Below are 20,332 nucleotides of genomic sequence, written 5' to 3' on the forward strand. Positions count from 1 at the left end.
AGAGCTGAACATTAATATTTCATAGCAGATTATTCCTATACAAAGTGTTCCGAGCCGCTCTCCACAATGCTTTCACCTGTAAACTGGAACATCACAAATTGTAACAGAATAGCGCCCCCTGTGGTTTGGTTGCATTGTTTCCTTTATTTTGTTGTTGTTTAGTTGTATCCGACTTGTCGTGACCTCATGGACCGCAGCGCGCCAGGCTTTTCTGTCCTCCACGAGCTTCCCTAACTTCATGTTCATTGTTTCCATGATACTATGTATCCATCTAGTTTTCTGTCGTCCTTCTCCTTTCCTTCCATGTTTCCCAATGTTTTCCATTGGTCTTCTCCAATGAGTTCTCTCTTCGCATTAGGTTGCCAAAGTATTCGAGTTTCAGGATCTGTCCTTCCAGTGAATATTTAGGGTTAATTTCACACACCTACACAGGGGGAACTGGATGCACTGTTCTCTTTATTCAACCTCCACTACTATGGAACTATGGAACTAGATTTCCTTCAGGATTGACTGGTTTGATCTTCTTGCCCTCCAAGGGACTTTCCAGAGTCTTCTCCAACACCATCGTTCAAAAGCATCCATTCTTCGGGGTTCAGCCTTCCTTATGGTCCAACTTTCACAGCCATAGGTTACTACTGGGAATAGCATAGCTTTGACTATACGGCACTTTGTCTGTAGGGTGAGATCTCTGCTTTTTATAATGTTGTCCAGGTTTGCTGTTGCTTTCCTCCCAAGAAGCGTCTCTTCATTTCATGGCGTCTTGGAGCCTAGGACGATAAAATCTGTCACGGTTTCCATTTCTTCTCCTTCGATTTGCCAAGGAGTGATCTGATTGGTTGCCATGATCTTAGTTTTTTTTTTTTTAATGTTCAGTTTCAGGCCAGCGTTTTGCGCTCTCCTCTTTCACCTTCATTAAGAGACTCCTCATTAGTTCTTCATGTTTTTTTTTTCATCTTCAATGTTTGAAAACGCACAATGTGGCCGGATGTTTGTGGAAACCAGGCCATCACAGCTCTGAGCTTGTTGGAGAACCCATTCCTAAACCATGGGCATTAATGTGAAATTGCCCTCCGCATTCTGATGTTGGATGAAAAACCTGGCTTGCCATCAGCGTTCCATTCCAAAGGTCTTCAGTAGGGTTGAGGTCAGAACTTTAGCAGCCTCCACTCTCTTCGGAAGGCTTTTCTCAAAATGTTGGTGTATCTGTAGCAATTTGTTTTCTCATGCAAATAGAATTTGTGAGGTTAGGTACGGATGTTGGATGAGAACACCTGGCACATTATCGGCATTCCAATTTATGCCAATGGTGATCGGTAGGGTTGAGGTCAGGGCTCTGTGCAGATAACTGAAGTTCCTCCATACCAAACTGGTCACTCCATGTCTTTATGGAGATGTTGGTTGAGCAGACCTGACTCATTGCAGTTCATCCCAAAGGTGTTTAATAGGGTTGGGGTCAGGGCACTCTGTGGAGGCCATTCACAGTCATGGTCCGATTCATTTCAAAGGTGTTCAGGATAGATGAGGTCAGGGCTCTGTGCAGGACACTTGAGTTCCTCCACACCAAACTGGTCACTCCATGTCTTTATGGAGATGTCGGTTGAGAAGACCTGACTCATTGCAGTTCATCCCAAAGGTGTTTAATAGGGTTGGGGACAGGGCTCTCTTGGACTATGACTGTGAATGGCCTCCACATTCATCCCAAAGGTGTTCAGAAGGGTTAAGGGCTGGGCTCTGTGGAGGCTATTCAGTCATCATGGCCCAATTCATCCCAAAGGTGTTCAGAATGGAAGAGTTCGGGGCTCTGTGCTGGACATTTGAGTTCCTCCACACCAACCTGGTCACACCGTGTCTTTATGGAGATGTTTGCTGAGAAGACCTGACTCATTGCAGTTCATCCCAAAGGTGTTCAGTACAATTGAGGACAGGGCTCTCTGTGGAGGCCATTCAGTCACGGTCCAATTTGTCCCAAAGGTATTCAGTAGGGATGAGGTCAGGGCTCTCTGTGGAGGCCAATCACATTCATGGTCTGATTTATCCCAAAGGTATTCAGTAAGGATGAGGTCAGGGCTCTGTGCAGGACACTTGAGATCCTCAGCAACTAATTGGTCACACCATGTCTTTATGGAGTTGGCTTTGGAGGGCTTCTCACATACTTTAGACTATATAGTTAGGTGTGATGGTCATATATCCAAAAACAACTTTGGCCATCGGTAGGAGGAAGGTAATAGATACAAGCGGTCCCCGGGTTACAAACATTCGATTTACAATCGACTCCTACTTACAAATGGAGGGAGACAACAGGAAGTGAGAGGAAATCTCCCCCCTAGGAAGGGAAATTCACTTCTGTAAAAGTTCTCATGGGAAAACGGCATCTCCACTAAAGCTTTATCACCAATCCTGGTTTCCACACTACCCCAAAATTTCCAAAATCCAGTCGTCCTAAGGACAGAAAGTGAGGTGAAATCTTCTGAACAGGGGTACAGACAGCCAAACAATTGGTACCGGGGTGTTAACCCTTCCCTATGCTATCCAAAAAACTTAAAAATTATTCTTTTGACAGAAGCTACACTTAAAAATATACCTGTTCTGATTTACAAACAAATTTGACTTAGGAACAAACCTCCAGTCCCGATCTTGTTCGTAACCCAGGGACCGCCTGTAGTAGGAAAATACATGATGTCCCCGTGTGTGTGTGTGTGTGTGTGTGTGTGTGTATGTATGTATATATATATATATATATATATATAATGTGTATATATATATATATATGGAACTACATTTGTTACAGGTACATAAACCCGTCACTTACAGAAAGTAACAGGAGAACCTATAAAGTTCTTTGTATCTTCCTGAGCGGCTGTAGTCAGAATTGAGCCGTCCCGGATGGATGGGGGATCTCTGTTTTATCTTTGGATGGTGGTTATAGCTTCGCTATAAATTTGCCATAGACCCTCCATGTGCAGAGCTTCCACAGAGAAGATTCATTATAGTGAAACCTCTGGAGCCCCGGAGGGATCGGCCCTGAGAACTCCTTCTTCTCTCTCTTTTCACCTGACCATTAAATATAAATGAAGGATTAGCAGCGAGCAGAAAACACAAACAGCCCTCATAATCCTTTGATTTGAGGGTTTTAGCTGCGGTGCGTAGGTCGATCTCATCAGACGATCGGCTTCTTCTCTAAATTGGTTTCTTTTGTAGATGCCATATGTTGTATTTTGCCTTTTTAACTTCCCAGGTTGTCACTTCAGCTAGAAGAAATGCGATTCTTATCAGAGGAAACGTTTAGTAAGCCCCGAGTTCTCATTTGAGGGTTCCCAATATTCCTTGGAGGCATAATAACCAAATTATGGGAATATTGGATGGGATCTGAATTATAACAAAAAGTTAAATGGGATTCTCGGCATCATTTACACCTTCCTATTGGCATCACACACACATGCAGCACCATAGAAGTGTAGAAGGGGGCTTCCTTCCATGGTGCCACAAATAGGTGGCATGGTTTGGTCCCGAGGGCACCAGGTGACCATGCTACCAGCGCAGTGACAGTCGCCACCATTGGCTCTTGGTCACAGTTTCTGATTGGGAGCCGGGGATGGCTCCTGATCATGTGATTGCTGTCACAGCTGATCACATGATCACTAAGCACACCTCCAGCCTTAACCCCTTAAAGGGGCGGCAGCATGGGTTAAACCTGAGATGAAAGTGAATAGATTGGCATAATGGGTCAGGTGACATGAGGGTAACATTGCCAACATTCCATGTTCTGATTGCACAAAAGTCTTCATAGTTGTAGCTAGTCGGTGTATTTGGGATTTGCCATTATATTTATTATATTTCTTAGCTGCCCTGATGAGAAATAAAATGAAATACAGGCTGACATAGGGGACAGGGGGGTATGGGACATGGGGGACAGGGGGGTATGGGACATGGGGGACAGGGGGGTATGGGACAGGGGGGTATGGGACATGGGGGACAGGGGGGTATGGGACATTGGGGACAGGGGGATAGGGCACAGGGGGGTATGGGACATGGGGGACAGGGGGATAGGGCACAGGGGGGTATGGGACATGGGGGACAGGGGGGTATGGGACAGGGGGGTATGGGACATAATATCAAGCAAAAGGACAGCCAGCAACTCTGTATATCTTCCTATTCTTTGTCACTCAGTGAGAGAAAAGACAAGGTGGCTTGCGCGTTTCAGCGCTGTGCCTTGATCACAGGGGTTAAGGACATCTTGGGCAGTCCATTGGGGGTCAGTAATTGTTGTTCACCCCTGTACGCAACTGTGTTGTGGTCAGCATTTCCTCCTGGCAGCACTGGGGTCACCGGCTTGAGATCCCAACCACGGCACTACCTGCCTGGAGTTTGTATGGTCTCCTTGTGGCTGCGTAGGTTTCCTCTGGCTACTCCGGTTTCCTCCCACTCTACAAAGACATGCTGGGAGGGTAATTGGTTCCTGTGTAAACTGGCCCCTAGTATGTGTGAATGTGAGTTAGGGACCTTAGATTGTAAGCTCCTTGAGGGCAGGGACTGATGTGAATGTACAATATGTACTGACTAAGTAACTATTGGTGTTGAGTTGTTCACTTTAAGTTTAACACAGAGGACAAGGGGGCGCTCTTTACGTCTGGAAGAAAAGAGATTTCATCTCCAAATACAGAAAGGTTTCTTCACAGTAAGAGCTGTGAAAATGTGGAATAGACTCCCTCCAGAGGTGGATCTGGCCAGCTCAGTAGATTGCTTTATAAAAGTCCTGGATTTTTTCCTGGGTGTACATAATATAAATGGGTACTAATATTTATAGGTAAAGTTGATCCAGGGAATATCTGATTTGCCTCTTGGGAATGAATTTTATCCCCTGCTGTAGTAAATTGGATCATACTTTTCTGGGGTTTTTCACCTTCCTCTGGATCATCTGCAGGTATAGGAATGTGTATACTGTACTGTATAGGATTGTGTATATAGGATCAGTGGCAGCTGGTGCTCCATGGGGGGGGGGGGGGGGGGGGGGGCGGGCGGATAGACAGACCGCACCATACACCCCCCCCCCCCCCCCCCCGGACCAGGCTGCACACAGTACACACGGCATTACAGTACAGGACCCACAGTATAGCATAGCAGGACATGGCAGTACAGTAGAGGCCCCCCCCCCCCCCCCCGCTCACTCACCCATCTGCAGCAGGCGAACGGCGACGACGGCTGTGGTGGCTTCTTCCCTATCTTCTGTGTCTCCTCCTCCCTCCTCCTCCATGCCTAATGGCATGGCTTCTCCTTTCGGCCAATCGGGAAATGGGTCTCAGAACCCGCTTCTTGATTGGCCAGGAGGAGGATCCGTCTGACAATAGCGAATTTTCATTCGCTATCGTCACACAACTGGGTGGACACTGTGCCCGAGCCCACCTTTTTTTTTTTTTTTTTTTTTTTTTTGCCTATTCGAGCCTCTGGCTCTAATCACATGGCTAAAAAAAAAAAAAAAAGGTCCATTGAAGTCCATGTGTCTGGCGCCCTGCATGTAGATTAATTAGGGGGGCGGACGCATGGATAGGGGGGGCGGCGCCCCATATGCACCAGCCGCCACTGTATAGGATTGTATGATTTTTTTTTTTTTTTTTTTTTTATTGGTTGAACTGGATGGACTTTTTTTTTTTTTCAACCTGACTAACTATGTAACTATGGGATTTATTTACTAAAGCTGGAGAGTGCAAAATCAGTCTCACTTCTGTATAGAAACCAATCAGCGTCTAACCTCGGCTTGTTTAATGAAGCTTCATCAATAAAACCTGGAATCTGATTGGTTCCTCTGCAGAAGTCAGACGGATTTTCCACTCTCCAGCTTTAGAAATAAAATCCCCAGTGTAACAATGTAACATACGGTTTATGTAAAGTGCGGCATACATTGACAGCGCTATAGAAGTACCTGTAATAAAATATATATATATATCATTGTAGGGGAGATTTTGAAATAGAAGTCCATAAATGTATACACCCAGGCAGGTGAGGATTTAAAGGCATACTACCCATGAATATGTGTGAGAGTCGCACCTCGGCATTAATAACCTTCGTTTCTGCACCTTTGTGAGGAGCTGATAATCAGGCGGACAGGAATTTGGAGGTGTTTGTAATGGACGGGTCTCGGCTTGTGCGTACCTGACACCGGGCGCACCTCTCGCAGAGTCTAATGGAGCTGATTGCACAGAGCGCTCACGTGATTTCCATGTATGATTAACAGGAAGAATTTAAAAAAAAACAGAAATTTCCTTTTTAGTTCACTTTTCTGTTCTTTCAACGGTCCTGAAATAATTTAGGCGATTAGCTGGAATCCATCAAATTATATTGTTTTTTCTTTTTTTTTTTATATATTTGTATTGTAATATTAAGAATAAATAGAAAACCGCAAATAGAAATCCCCTCGTTGGAAAAATAATGAACGGATGGCAGCAGACAAACTTTTTTTTTTTTTCTTTTTTTTTTGTTTTAAACAAATGACTAAGTGCTTTCTCATGCATTCTACCTCCATTCTTTATGCTGTATATCAGAGGTCTGCAGACTACGGCCCCCCCAGTTGTTCAGGAACTACAATTCCCATCATGCCTAGTCATGTGTGTGAATGTCAGATTTGTACAATGCCTCATGGGACGTGTAGTTCACCAATAGCTGGCGGGCCGTAGTTTGAAGATCCCGGCTATATATGAAGAATTTAGTGTAATGGCGCTGACATATACCATAAAACAGATTCTGTTTGTTATAACAAGCTGTGACAGTGACATCTGCAGGAGAGTTGTGGTACTGCAATTAGTGGTTAGTATACTGTAGCTCAGGGGTCTCCAAACCTTTTAAACAAGGGGTCGGTTTACTGTCCTTCAGGCTTTAGGGGGGCCGGACTGTGGCTACTGGGAGTAGAAAATGCCCCATCAATAGTTTTAATGGGAGGAATAGTGCGCCATTGATGGCTTCAGTAAGGGAAATGAATTCAGCTGTTTAAGCATTTCCACCTTCTCACATCCCAGTAGGGGGAATTGTGCCCCATCGCTGGTGTCAGTTGATGTATTAGTGCCCCAGGGGCCAGGTAAAGGCAAGCAAGGGGCCACATCTGGCCCCCGGGCCGCAGTTTGGAGACCACTGCTATAGCGGTTTTATTATACAGTATATGGGTGTGTGCAGGGCCGCTGCTAGAAATCATGGGGCCCCCATACAGCCCTCCTGACAGGGCCCCCCCCAACCATGCCTACACCCTACCTCAGTGCAACAGAAAAGCAGAACTGACTTTATACACCCTGAAACTGAAAAAAAAGTCTCTCCTTTGCTTCCACCTCCTTCGCCCCTCTGTTAAGCTGATGGGGCCTTGGAAATTAAGCCCTGGTAAACCAGTAGGGGTGAGAGTGGGGTCTAGTAGAGTTTTAGGCAGAAATGAACAATAAAGCTGCCCTGGGCCCCCTGAATTAGCTGATGGGGCCTGGGCCCGGTACAACAGGACTGGTTGTACTGACTTATCAGCGGCCCTGGGTGTGTGTACCATATGTAATATATATATATATACTGTATACACACACACTACCCGTACCATGACACTTGGATAAACTATGGTGCATCTATTTTGTAAGGCATTGTATTTATTTAAAGCCAGGGCTGCTTTGCAATTGATATTTTTAGTAAATGGAACTGCGAATTATTCCGCCCTTCCAGTGAACGGCCCTTTGTGTCGGCCTTGTAATTAGAGGCGTGGCTTCATGTGGTGCAATGAATGGGCCCAGTTCTTGGAGAGGGAGGTGCAGGTTTCAGGTGAAAACATTGGGTATTAATAGAAATGCAGCACATGGCTCTGACACGCCTATCACCCGGTTATGGCCCCATTCACACGTGTGCGACTTGTCCTGTGATTTGGGACTGCAAAGTTGCATGAGAAGTCGTACTCCATGATTTCCAATGAGTACCCCATGATTTCCAATGAGTACCGTTCATATCTGTGCGACTTCAAAGAAGACTCTGCACTACTTGGGTATGACTTTGATGCGACTTGAGGTCCATAGACCTGCAGATTACACAGGGATGGCTTCAAAGTCGGGTGACTTTCAGGTGGTAGAAGTGTGCAGGGGACTCGTATCCCACAGATCAGCGCCATTTAATATTTGGTGGTCGAAGATTATTGCACTGATATTTCTCCTCTTACAATACCTTTTGAGACATTGGGGTGGATTTGCTGAGGAGAAATGGACTGTGCGCTATGCAAGTGCAGTAGCTCCAGAGCTTAGTAAATAAGGGGAAGCTCTGCTGACTTCCATCATCCAATCAAGTGCAAGCAAAAATGCTGTTTTTTTTTTTTTTTTACTTTTCTTGTATGTGATTGGGTGTTCTTTGCAAAATGAAGCTTCCACTCATTTACTAATCTCTGGTGCAAATACCCCTGCAGAGAGCAACTGAACTTGCAAAGTGCACAGTCTATTTGTCATTAGTAAATGAACCCCATAAAATTGCAGCTCAATAAAAATAAAGGGTTATAGGAAACAAGTAGTTAAATACTGTATATCAAAAGTTTATTTTTTTTGGGGGGGGGTTGAACTTTTTTTTTTTTTTTTTTCTTGGTCTTGTTGGGGATATTTTTATTAATTTCCTGTTCTGGAGACATGGCAGAAAATGAAAGGAAATCTCCCCAGAGGGAGAGCAGGAAATGAAAGGAAATCTCCCCAGAGTGAGAGCAGGAAATGAAAGGAAATCTACCCAGAGTGAGAGCAGGAAATGAAAGGAAATCTCCCCAGAGGGAGAGCAGGAAATGAAAGGAAATCTCCCCAGAGGGAGAGCAGAGGTCTCCACTGGCCCCCCCCCCCCCAATTGTTCTGATGACAACTGTAATAGTTTGGTTCTCCCCTCATCTTTCTCCGCTCCCGGTGACATACAGGTCGCATACAGGGGGGGTCCCTCCAGCACGGACACAGATAGCAATAAAAACCTGACAGAGGTCCAACCCTTACCCTCTCTATCATAAAGTTAAAAGAAAGTTTTGGCTTTAGATATATTAATTACAACACACACATTTTGTTTTTTATATATCAGTGAATCTCTATCTCTATATATTGGCTTTAGATATACTCTAATGTGAAATCACGATTGCGGTTCTACACAATATTTATTTTAGTGAATATTCGTTTTGAAGAGAAAATAGAGAATTCAATAGACGTGACCGATGCCTCCTGGTGGGATGACCTCAATGATCACACCTCCCCCTCTTTTATCTTTCAGTGGTCTTCATTACCTGCGGCCTGAAATCGAACGTTCGCTATGAATCCAAAGACTCTCATTTTGAAGTTCAGGCTGACGGCTCCATCGTAGTAAAGGAACATCTAAAGCTTCATGGACACAAAGAGTTCGGTGTTGTGGCATTGGAGGGGAATAATGAGTTAACTGAGACCACCGTGATACTGAGAAAGCAACATCCCCACCACAAACAGGTGAGTTCTCCAATATACCGTGCTGTATGAATGATGGGGGTCTTCCTTCCTACAATAATACCATTGGTAGAGGAAGTGCCAGACTGATTAGGGCTTATTGATGCTGAAAATACTCTTCCTGAGCTGTACAAAGTTTGTGGGGGTTGGGGTGTACATAGTCAGGGTAGCTGCAATGGGGCCCAGCAGGGGCGTAACTGCAGGGGTTGCAATCGCAACCGGGCCCCATGCTCCTGTGTGGCTCCCCTATACACCTGGATAGGAGGGGCGGTGGTGGGGGCAGCATGTAGAGAAATCACGGTTCTCCTTTTTCCTCCGGTAGCTGCAGGAGGAAAATGGAGGAGATTGGTTCCTCTGTATTCTGCCCCCGTCACTCCTCCTATCCAATTCACTTGTGTTCTGCTGTCTCTGGGCCCCTGTGTGCACCCCCTCGCTGTGCTCTCTCCCCTCTCCTGCCGGCTGCTGCAGGGGATGTGTCACAATAGCAGGAAGGGGGCCCACTGCAGAACTTGTGAAAGGGTCCCGCTGCGGGACCGTAATAGAGGGCCCCACAACGAGAGTAAAGGGCCCTAGGATCAGTGGGAAGAGCCCCAGGCTTGAAGGGAAGGGTCCCGGCCAGGGGGGCCCTTCATGGTTTCTTGCACCTGGGCCCTGAAGGTTCTAGTTGCGCCTCTGGGGCCCAGGTTAAGATCTACACCAATATACCCTTTACTGTAAACTCTCCCAGAGAGGTGCTGGACTGTCCACAGCAGAACTACACAGAGGAAGTAGTGGGACAGTTTGATACCCCTGCTTTAGATCCATGGGTCCTCTGCACTTGGTCATTTGACTCAGATTCCATGACTGACAACAGGGGACCCATGGAGAATTATCTTTTGCTCTTCCAACCTTTCCACAAGGTTGGAAGAACACAATTGTCTACAATGTCCTTGTATGATGATTACCAGGACCCTTTAGTGGAAACAAGTGAAGTACTGGGCAGGTCCACAGATACTTCTCCATGTGTCCCCTGTGGTCAGTCATGGAATCTGAGTCAAATGACCAAGTGCAGAGGACCCATGGGTCTAAAGCAGGGGTCTCAAACTGGCGGCCCTCCAGCTGTTGCGGAAATATGGGAGTCATGCTTGTGACTGTCAGCCTTGCAATGCCTCATGGGAGTTGTAGTTCTGCAACAGCTGGATGGCCACCAGTTTGAGACCCCTGGTCTAAAGGTATTGTTCTCATCTTCCCTTGTATGGCTATAATGTGGTGGATCCATCCAGTAATGGGAAGAGGCAGCAGCCAAAGAGAAGAGCACAGTGGAGGACTCACTCCGAGCTGTGCCAATGGAAGTGATCGATGAATTGTTCCATGATGTGAGTAGATGAGAACTCATGGAGGTTCATATCTAACTGATGATACCAATAAAACAAAAGGGAAATATGTTTTGTACTTCTCACAGCAGCTTGCATTGATGGTGATACAAAAAGATGGCAACCAGCCTTTGCAGTAAGGTGCACATGGAAGGGCAAGGCACATCCCAAGCAGAAATATTTCCCAGCATGCTTAGCTACCAAACTGCAAAAAAAAAAATGCAAATTGACTGCCTAACAATTTTACATTAAAAACAGAGGTTGTAGTTGCACACATTGGCAAATCTACGGGGAAGCCGCAGTGCCTGGCCTGGTAGCAGGGTAGCTGCTAAGTGTGCTGGGAATTTCGTGTTTACATTGATGGTTAACCTGCTGGCACCTGCAGTCGTTGGATAAATATTCCCGTGGCAAGAGGACATCAACCTACAATCCAGATGTGACAGCTGGGAGAATGCACAAGTTGGGGGCCCCCAGCCATCAAACCAAGCGGTATCTGGCAGCTCGGGACTCCGCTTACTGTCAGAAATCAGTTTGCATTGTTTCCAATCATGTGACCAACATAATAGCCAATAACAGCCATGATCACATGAGGTTTGTTTGTAAACAAACCTTAGATGCTGCAGCTGTGTTTACTCCCGTTTGTCCAAATTTGGTCGGGCAACAAAGAAAAACTGCTTTGTGTTTTACAAACAATTTTTGTCTGGTCATCCCAGGGAGGACTCGTCAAGGGTTTCCAATATTTGTTGGGTGGTCTATTTTTTTTCAAGGTGACAGGTCAGAGATTGGGGAGCTCCAATGGGGAGACCTGGTTGGTCGAATCCCAGGATGATAGAAGTAGAAAGCAGATGATTTGATCTGCCTTCCTTCAATCCGTATGAAATGTCATCCCTGGGTGTCCTTTTTATTTCTAGTTATAAAGTATTTTACTTGACTGATTGTTTTTGTGTCCTCTGCAGGGTAAAAGTTCACATCCATCACATGAGCTTCGGAGACAGAAGAGAGATTGGGTCATTCCACCAATTCAATGTTCTGAAAATGAAAGAGGTCCATTTCCCAAAAGGCTCATTCAGGTACCTACAACACAAACCTTCTCCTTCAGTACAGAATACGTCTTATGTTGGGTATTAGCACAGAGTGCTCAGCATGTCTTCCTTCTGTGCATGGACTATATGGCCCAAATGTTGAGGAGCGTTGACCAGGAAACCTATATAAGTTTGTTCGATGTCCCTTTCCAAAATAATGGGCAATAATCTGGTGTTAGCCCCACTTCACAGCTAGAACAACCCCCACCTTTCTGGGAAGACTATCCAGAAGATTTTGGAGTGTCTTTGGAAAGTTGTGCCTATTCAGTAAAAATAAAATTTGTGAGGTTGGATAAGAAGATTCACAATCTGTGTTCCAATGAATTCCAATGGTGATCAGTAGGGATGAGGTCAGGGCTCTGTGCAGGACACTTGAGTTCCTCCACCCATCACACCTCTATGAGTTGGAAATCCCTTTCTAAAACCATGGCCATTAGTATATTAGTATAGAGTTTCTGCCCTTTGTAGCTACAACTTCCTCCACTCTTCTGGGAAGACTTTCCACAAGATTTTGGAAGATATCTGTGGGAATTTGTGCCCATTTATGAGGCCAGGTACTGATGTTGGATGAGGAGACATGGGTTACATGTTGGGCACCATAAAAAATACCTGGCTCCCAACTGGTACTCCAATTCACTCCAAAGGTGTTCAGTAGGGATGAGGTCAGGGCTCTGTGCAGGACACTCGCGTTCCTCCACACCAAACTGGTCAAACCATGTCTTTATGCAGTCCCCCCCCCCCCTTTCCCTTCCTTTCCTTATGTCTATTAGAGCCTCCACTCTTCTGGGAAGACTTTCTCCCAGATCTTGGAGGGTGTCTGTGGGAATTTGTGCCCATTTATGAGGTCAGGTACTGTTGGATCAGAAGACCTGGCTCACTATTGGTGTTACAATTCCTTCCAAAGGTGATCAGTATGGATGAGGTCAGGGCTTTGCAGGACACTCAAGTTCCTCCACACCAAACTGGTCACATAATGTCTTTATGGAGCTGGCTTTGTACACGGGGATGGGGGGGGGGGGCACAGTCATGTCTTTATGGAGCTGGCTTTGTACATGGGGATGGGGGGGGGGCACAGTCATGTCTTTATGGAGCTGGCTTTGTACACGGGGATGGGGGGGGGGGCACAGTCATGTCTTTATGGAGCTGGCTTTGTACACGGGGATGGGGGGGGGGGGCACAGTCATGTCTTTATGGAGCTGGCTTTGTACACGGGGATGGGGGGGCACAGTCATGTCTTTATGGAGCTGGCTTTGTACACGGGGGGGGGGGGCACAATCATGTCTTTATGGAGCTGGTTTTGTACACGGGGGGGGGGGGGGGGGCACAGTCATGTCTTTATGGAGCTGGCTTTGTAAACGGGGGGGGGGGGGCACAGTCATGTCTTTATGGAGCTGGCTTTGTACACGGGGATGGGGGGGCGCACAGTCATGTCTTTATGGAGCTGGCTTTGTATACGGGGATGGGGGGGCACAGTCATGTCTTTATGGAGCTGGCTTTGCACACGGGGAGCTGGCTTTGTACACGGGGACAGAAAAGGCTCTTCACCAAACTGTTACCACAAGGTTGGTAGAGCACAATTGTCTACAATGTCCTTGTATGATGGATGATTACCAGGACCCTTTAGTGGAAACACCTGAACTCCATCATTTGGAGGGCTGTCCTCATACCTTAGGCCATATAGTGTAGTTATGATTAGATGTCCACATACTTTTGGATAGATGGTGTAGTCAGTATAGGAGCAATCCTACATATCATCCATGGACATCAGAAAAATAGAAAAATGAAAGTGTGAGGGGGTCACAAGGACAGAGCAAAGTTAAGAATCATGAAAATGAAGAAAGCCTCCACCCATATCAAATAAATAATGGGGACTCATGTGTCTTTATGAAAGCGTATCATTCTTCCTATTTCCCATATTGCTTCCTTCTAGGTCAAGTCCAGCCGGGCGTCGGAAATTGCTGTTTTCTACAGCATGACAGGCCAAGGGGCCGACTCTCCGCCCGTGGGGACATTTGTTATAGAGAGGACTACTGGATGGCTTAATGTGACCCGGCCTCTGGACAGAGAGACTATACCCAAATATACGGTAAGAAAAACATTTATTCTGCTATATAATGCAAATTACCTCTGACACCTGCCTGTCTCTGCCCAGTCTAAGTCTGCCGGTAAATCAATTTGTCACGTGACTGGCCATTTTATTTATTTTTTTGCTTTTAAAATATTTATACCATTGTATAACTTTGGAAGTCATCATTTATTACTGCTCACCTATATATACAATATAAATAATAACAATCAAGGACTGTCCGTGTGGTCTCCTGATTGGGTACCTTAAGCTTTAGCCCTGCCTACACGGAGCTGGGATTAATGAAATCCCATGTGCAGAAGCTGCATCACCAGTACCAACCAATCAAGACGACAGAAGAAGCCAGGGATAAAATGTTGGCGGGGGCGACTCACGCATCGCCTTATAAGACAATAGAACAGTTGGTGTGTTACTGGGCTTGGGTCAGTATTACCGGAGGACGGCTTCCGCCAAAGGCCTGTTGGTTTGTGGTGCACTGGGTCGGCCTAATGCTGCTGGGAAGAGCCCCGTGTTACTATTCCGGTTATTGGGATGTTCTCTTTCTGCAGGCGTTCTCCCTGTCTTGACCCTCCTCGCTAAGAACCTTTCCCTCCCCAGCAGGGTCTCTGTCCCTGACCTTCTACTTGCTCCAGGTGCTCCTAAATGATGTGGGTCTCCCCATTATATAGAGTCATTCCCTAACCAAGATGGCCGTTTGAGGTGTCTAGATCACATCATCCAATCAGAGAGACTGATGGCGTCCATAAAAGGACATTTTCCTTAATGGACTCCACTCCACCTGCGACAATGGCACAGCACCACCTACAGGTTGAAGGAAAATCAGCACCTGCCTACAACTGGGGTGTGCTGAGAATCTACCCCATGTTTCACATGCTCAGCTCAGTGTAAACTGTGACTGGGTATAAGTTTGTTTTATTACAAAAGAAGCGCATCCTTCCTACAATAAAGAGCCTGCTTACAATATAAAATTTTTAACTTTAGTTCCACTTTCACGTGGTGCCCATCTCTTGTAGCGCGGTGTCTGTCTCTGGTAGCGCGGTGTCTGTCTCTTGTAGCGCGGTGTCTGTCTCTTGTAGCGCGGTGTCTGTCTCTTGTAGCGCGGTGTCTGTCTCTTGTAGCGCGGTGTCTGTCTCTTGTAGCGCGGTGTCTGTCTCTTGTAGCGCGGTGTCTGTCTCTTGTAGCGCGGTGTCTGTCTCTTGTAGCGCGGTGTCTGTCTCTTGTAGCGCGGTGGCTGTCTCTTGTAGCGCGGTGGCTGTCTCTTGTAGCGCGGTGGCTGTCTCTTGTAGCGCGGTGGCTGTCTCTTGTAGCGTGGTGGCCGTCTCTTGTAGCGTGGTGGCCGTCTCTTGTGCCCGTCTCTTGTAGCGCGGTGGCCGTCTCTTGTGCCCATCTCTTGCAGCGGGGTGGCCGTCTCTTGTGCCCATCTCTTGCAGCGGGGTGGCCGTCTCTTGTGCCCATCTCTTGCAGCGGGGTGGCCATCTCTTGTGCCCATCTCTTGCAGCGCGGAGGCCATCTCTTGTGCCCATCTCTTGCAGTAGTTTCCTATAATGTGACACCTCTCTGTAGCGCAGCGGGTTAGAGCCACAGGGTAAGAGGTAAAAATGGGTTTCCTTTTGGGGCACGTCGTTGGGTTAAAAACAATATTTCCTCCCGGTTTGTGTCATACGTCAGACAAGATGATTCTAAAATAATAGATTGTTGCTTCCTATTTCAGGTCTTGGTCTACGCCGTCTCAGGAAATGGGCAACAAGTGGAGACCCCCATTGAGATTATTATTAAAGTGACCGATCAGAACGACAACCGTCCGACCTTCACACAGCCGGTGTTTGAAGGGACAGTGACCGAGGGGTCCAAACCAGGTAAGTGGTCTTTTTTTTTTTTTTTTGTAGGACTGGAATCTAAATAGATCTTTTAGATCAGGAGTTGGCAGCCTTTGAGAGGAGGAGATCTACCTGAACAACATGAAAGAGATCACCGGGGTTTGGCTTTTTTTTTTTTTTAAGAAATTAACTAGCAACACTAGTTAACAAAACTAAATAATGGAGGTGGAGAATACAGGAGATCGCTTCCTGTAATGCCCCCCCTCCTGTTCAGGTTGTGGGGTCGGTAAGGAAGGAACGCGACATCACCTGCCTGCGATCAATGGGTAGATTGCGATGAAGTTGCGGACCCCCCTTTTTAGAGTGTCGGGTTTTTAGTACGGTTTCTGGTTGCTTTAGAAATGCGGCACCAGGGGTCTGCAGCATTGAAGAGAAGCAGCTGTTGGGTGACAGTGCTGGACTCCAGGGACTGGTAAGTACCTGATGTTTAAAAAAGGTGAAGTTCCTCCTTAAGGTGACCATACACTATACAATCCGATCGTACAATTCACTTTCCATCTACCATCAGCTATGTGGTGCAAGGACCGGCCTGGTTTGATGGAGATTGTACAGTCAGATTGTGTATTTTATGGTCGGCTTTAGACTGGATTGTGCTTTAAAAGAATATTTTATTTCCTCTGCATCATCTTTAGATTGTTGGGGGTTATGGGTGGTGGGGGGAGGTTGGGTTTTTTGGCAGTGGGGGTTGAGCTGGATGTTCATTTTGGCTTTTTTATCAAATAATCTTCCGGGGTTATCATGTAATGAGTTTAGTGAAGCGGCACTCCCTGTGGGCACTCCCTGTGGGCTCTCACTATGGGCACTCCCTGTGGGCTCTCCCTGTGGGCTCTCCCTGTGGGCTCTCCCTGTGGGCACTCCCTGTGGGCTCTCACTGTGGGCACTCCCTGTGGGCTCTCCCTGTGGGCTCTCACTGTGGGCACTCCCTGTGGGCACTCCCTGTGGGCACTCCCTGTGGGCACTCCCTGTGGGCTCTCACTGTGGGCTCTCACTGTGGGCTCTCACTGTGGGCTCTCACTGTGGGCTCTCACTGTGGGCTCTCACTGTGGGCTCTCACTGTGGGCTCTCACTGTGGGCTCTCACTGTGGGCTCTCACTGTGGGCTCTCACTGTGGGCTCTCACTGTGGGCTCTCACTGTGGGCTCTCACTGTGGGCTCTCACTGTGGGCTCTCACTGTGGGCTCTCACTGTGGGCTCTCCCTGTGGGCTCTCCCTCCGGATACTTCCATTGTAACGTCTCTTCTCTTCTCCCTTCTAGGGACTCCTGTGATGAATGTCACGGCAACAGACGCAGATGACACCGAGGACACCAATAACGGCATTCTCGGATACTCTATCATAAGTCAGGATCCCCCTTTACCAACCCCTAACATGTTTGCTATCGATAGCGCCTCCGGACTGATTAGCGTTGTGACCGCTGGATTGGACCGCGAGGTTTGTGATTGAATGAAATCTTCTTGTAGCTTCAGTGGCGAGGAATTCCCCACCACCACTCACAGTCCCGGCTAACCATTCCCATCATTTCACTTGTGGGGTCTTTGTTGCACATATGCTGAAAGTATGGTCAATAATTCCAATGTGCGAAGGGGGCGGGCCGGGTAAAACCAGAAGTGTTTTTATTGAGAAGTCTCTGCAATGACATGAGGTATGACCTTTAGTCTGAGGGACACGGCACAGCAGCTACTATTCTGTTCCCCCAGGAACAAAAGGTCTAACTTTTTAGTTCCTCCCATGCCTTGCTGCAGTTGAACTTTGTGCTGCCATCTACTGGTGATTTAATAGAAATGCCATGAGTTTTTATGGGGTACCTGATTTTGAGATCCCTTACATCTTCCTCCAGTGATGGATTCCCTGTAATGTAGATTCATTGGGAGATACCACCGCTAGAAAGTGGGAGATTCTATTCTGGTGTTTGCAGGAAGGGGTGGAAAGCTGTGACCGCTGTCCAGAACTAACATGATAGGTGAGGATGGAGAAGTCCAATAAGGCCGGGGTTCAAACTTAATACGGATGCGGCTCACAGTCGGGGTGCATCTCTCTCTGTTCCCTTTTCAGGGACGATTTAGGCCTGAATTTTTGTCTGAATTCGGACCTGAAACTGAGCTAAATATGCACCGCACCCCTGTGCAATCCGCTCCGCAGCCGCCCAGCAGATGTGTGAAGCGGCTCTATTGAGTGAAGATATATACCTGGACACCAACTGTCAACCAAGATATCTCTGCGCTTATTGGAGGAGTCAGTTAGTTAACTGCTAAAATACAGACTGCTGCTACTTCACCAAATAACGAGAAATATTTGTAAGTACATATGAATAAAAGAATAGTAGCACAAAAGTCAATATGACATGACTCAGAGTGTAAAATAAGTACAACAGCAAGCACTCAAACATGGTGCTTAATTAACACTGTAAATGAACCGGGTACAAAGTCCTTTTAATGTCCATAAAAACATCCAAAGAATCGTGATGCTGGATCACCTTTCAACCACCACCAAGTGTCACACCGAGGGGGTCAGTGGAAGTGACAACTCACCAAATGTAGTTGCTGAAGTGTTCTCACACAGGAGCAAAACAGGAGGCAGGGTTCAATAGCTGGAATGGCGGGTGCACAAGGAAAACCTGGAATAGTCACCACTGCTGCAAACACACTAAAGACCTCACAGACTCCTGTACCTTCATGTCTGTATTCGCTCTATTGAGTGCCAGCAACACTCGCCTGTCATGTGAATTGGATGTGTGAATTGGATGCAAAGGAAACCCTCATCCATTCACATCAGTGGGAATCCGGCCCAAATAATTATTTTTTGTGATCTCTAACCCCTTCAATACCGGGCACCTTCACCCCTCCCCCTTCCTGCCCAGGCCAATGTTCAGCTTTCAGCACTGTCACACTTTGAATGACAATTACGCAGTCATGCAACACTACACGCATATGACATTTCTATTATTTTCTTCCCACCGATGGAGCTTTCTTTTGGTGATATTTAATCACCACTGGGGGGGGTTGGGGGGGGGGGGGTGTTATCATCATTTTGCTAAACAAACAAAAAAAAGACAGAAAAGTTTGAATTAAAAAAAAAAGGTTTTTCTTTGTTTCTGTCAGTAAATTTTTTAAATAAGTAATTTTTCTCCTTCACTGATGGGCTGCACTGTTTGGCTGCACTGGTGGGCACTGATAGGTGGCACTAATGAGGAGGCCCTGATATGCCACACTATTAGGTGGCACTGGTGGGCTGCACTGGTGGGCACTGATTAGGTGGCACTAAGGAGGCACTCATATACCACACTAATAGGCACTGGTGAGCACTGATAGGTGGCACTGATGAGCTGCACTGGTGGGCACTGATAAGCTGCACTGATGAGGTAGCACTGATTAGGTGGCACTGATGGGCTGCACTGATTAGGTGGCACTAATGAGGAGGCACTGATATGCCACACTAATAGGTGGCACTGGTGGACACTGATAGGTGGCACTGATGGGCTGCAGTGGTGGGCACTAATGAGGCGGCACTGATGAGGCGGCACTGATTAGGTGGCACTAAGGAGGCGCTGATATGCCACACTAATAGGTGGGCACTGATAGGTGGCACTGGTGGGCTGCACTGGTGGGCACTGATTAGGTGGCACTGATAGGCAGCACTAATAGGTGACACTGATAGGCAGCACTAATAGGTGGCACTGGTGGGCACTGATAGGGGGCACTGGTGGGCAGCACTGATGAGCAGGTGCTATTAGGCAGCATTGACTGGCATCACTGATGGGCACTGATTGGTGGCACTGCTGGCACTACATTGATAATCAGGGCACTGATTACCCCTACACAATTTGCTACAAGGAGATTTCACTGATTGGCTCTCCTCACCTCACACTGACAGAGTGTGAAGCAAGAAGAGTCGAAATACAGCACTTCCATGTTTACATGTGATCAGCTTTGATTGGACACAGCCGATCACATGGTTAAAGAGCTGAGTCATTGGCTCTTTACCCCAATTGGGGTGGCACCTTGTCCTAGGAACATGGCATGATCGCTGCGCCGCCTGTTGGTGAGTCCTGGCTGGACATGGAATAGAATAATTGATGATCAGGTAGAATGGAAGGAGGATCTTCAGATGATATTTTGTATTTTCAGGGACACAATGATTGTATTTCAGATACAGAATAATTAATGACTTTTATTGTCATATTCTTTCAGCTGTATCCGGTGTATACTCTGACTGTCAAAGCCGCGGACCAGGAGGGTTTTGGATATGAAACCACCGCCAAAGCTGTGATCACTGTAACAGACGCCAATGACAACGCTCCCGTTTTTGATCCCATTCAGGTGAGTGTGAAACCCGCATTCTGTCATTATGTGACGCCCCGCGTAACACCGGGAAAATGTTATAAAAGCTGCTAAAGTGGAATCTAATATCCCTTATTCGGGGTTTGCACAGCGGCCATTTTGATGTGGTCCTGAAGTGCAGACGTATGACTTCCAGGGGGATATCTGAACCCAACAACA

At 46.8% G+C, this 20,332-nt stretch overlaps 1 protein-coding gene across 1 annotated transcript in view; it reads left to right on the forward strand.

Annotated features, from left to right (window-relative positions):
• The window catches only part of LOC309566041 (cadherin-1-like), a gene marked incomplete at its 5' end in the record, with an annotated part of 127,081 nt that overhangs the window by 85,971 nt on the left and 20,778 nt on the right, over positions 1-20,332 (forward strand). Inside the window, 6 exons of the mRNA XM_082271064.1 lie at positions 9,235-9,443; positions 11,749-11,862; positions 13,805-13,960; positions 15,672-15,816; positions 17,092-17,267; positions 20,024-20,152. Coding sequence (XP_082127190.1) covers positions 9,235-9,443; positions 11,749-11,862; positions 13,805-13,960; positions 15,672-15,816; positions 17,092-17,267; positions 20,024-20,152 — 929 coding nt within the window. The remainder of the gene's footprint in view (positions 1-9,234; positions 9,444-11,748; positions 11,863-13,804; positions 13,961-15,671; positions 15,817-17,091; positions 17,268-20,023; positions 20,153-20,332) is intronic.

The sequence above is a fragment of the Pelophylax lessonae genome, assembly GCF_965119305.1.
Source record: "Pelophylax lessonae genome assembly, chromosome: 10".
NCBI classification, from domain to species: Eukaryota; Metazoa; Chordata; class Amphibia; order Anura; family Ranidae; genus Pelophylax; species Pelophylax lessonae.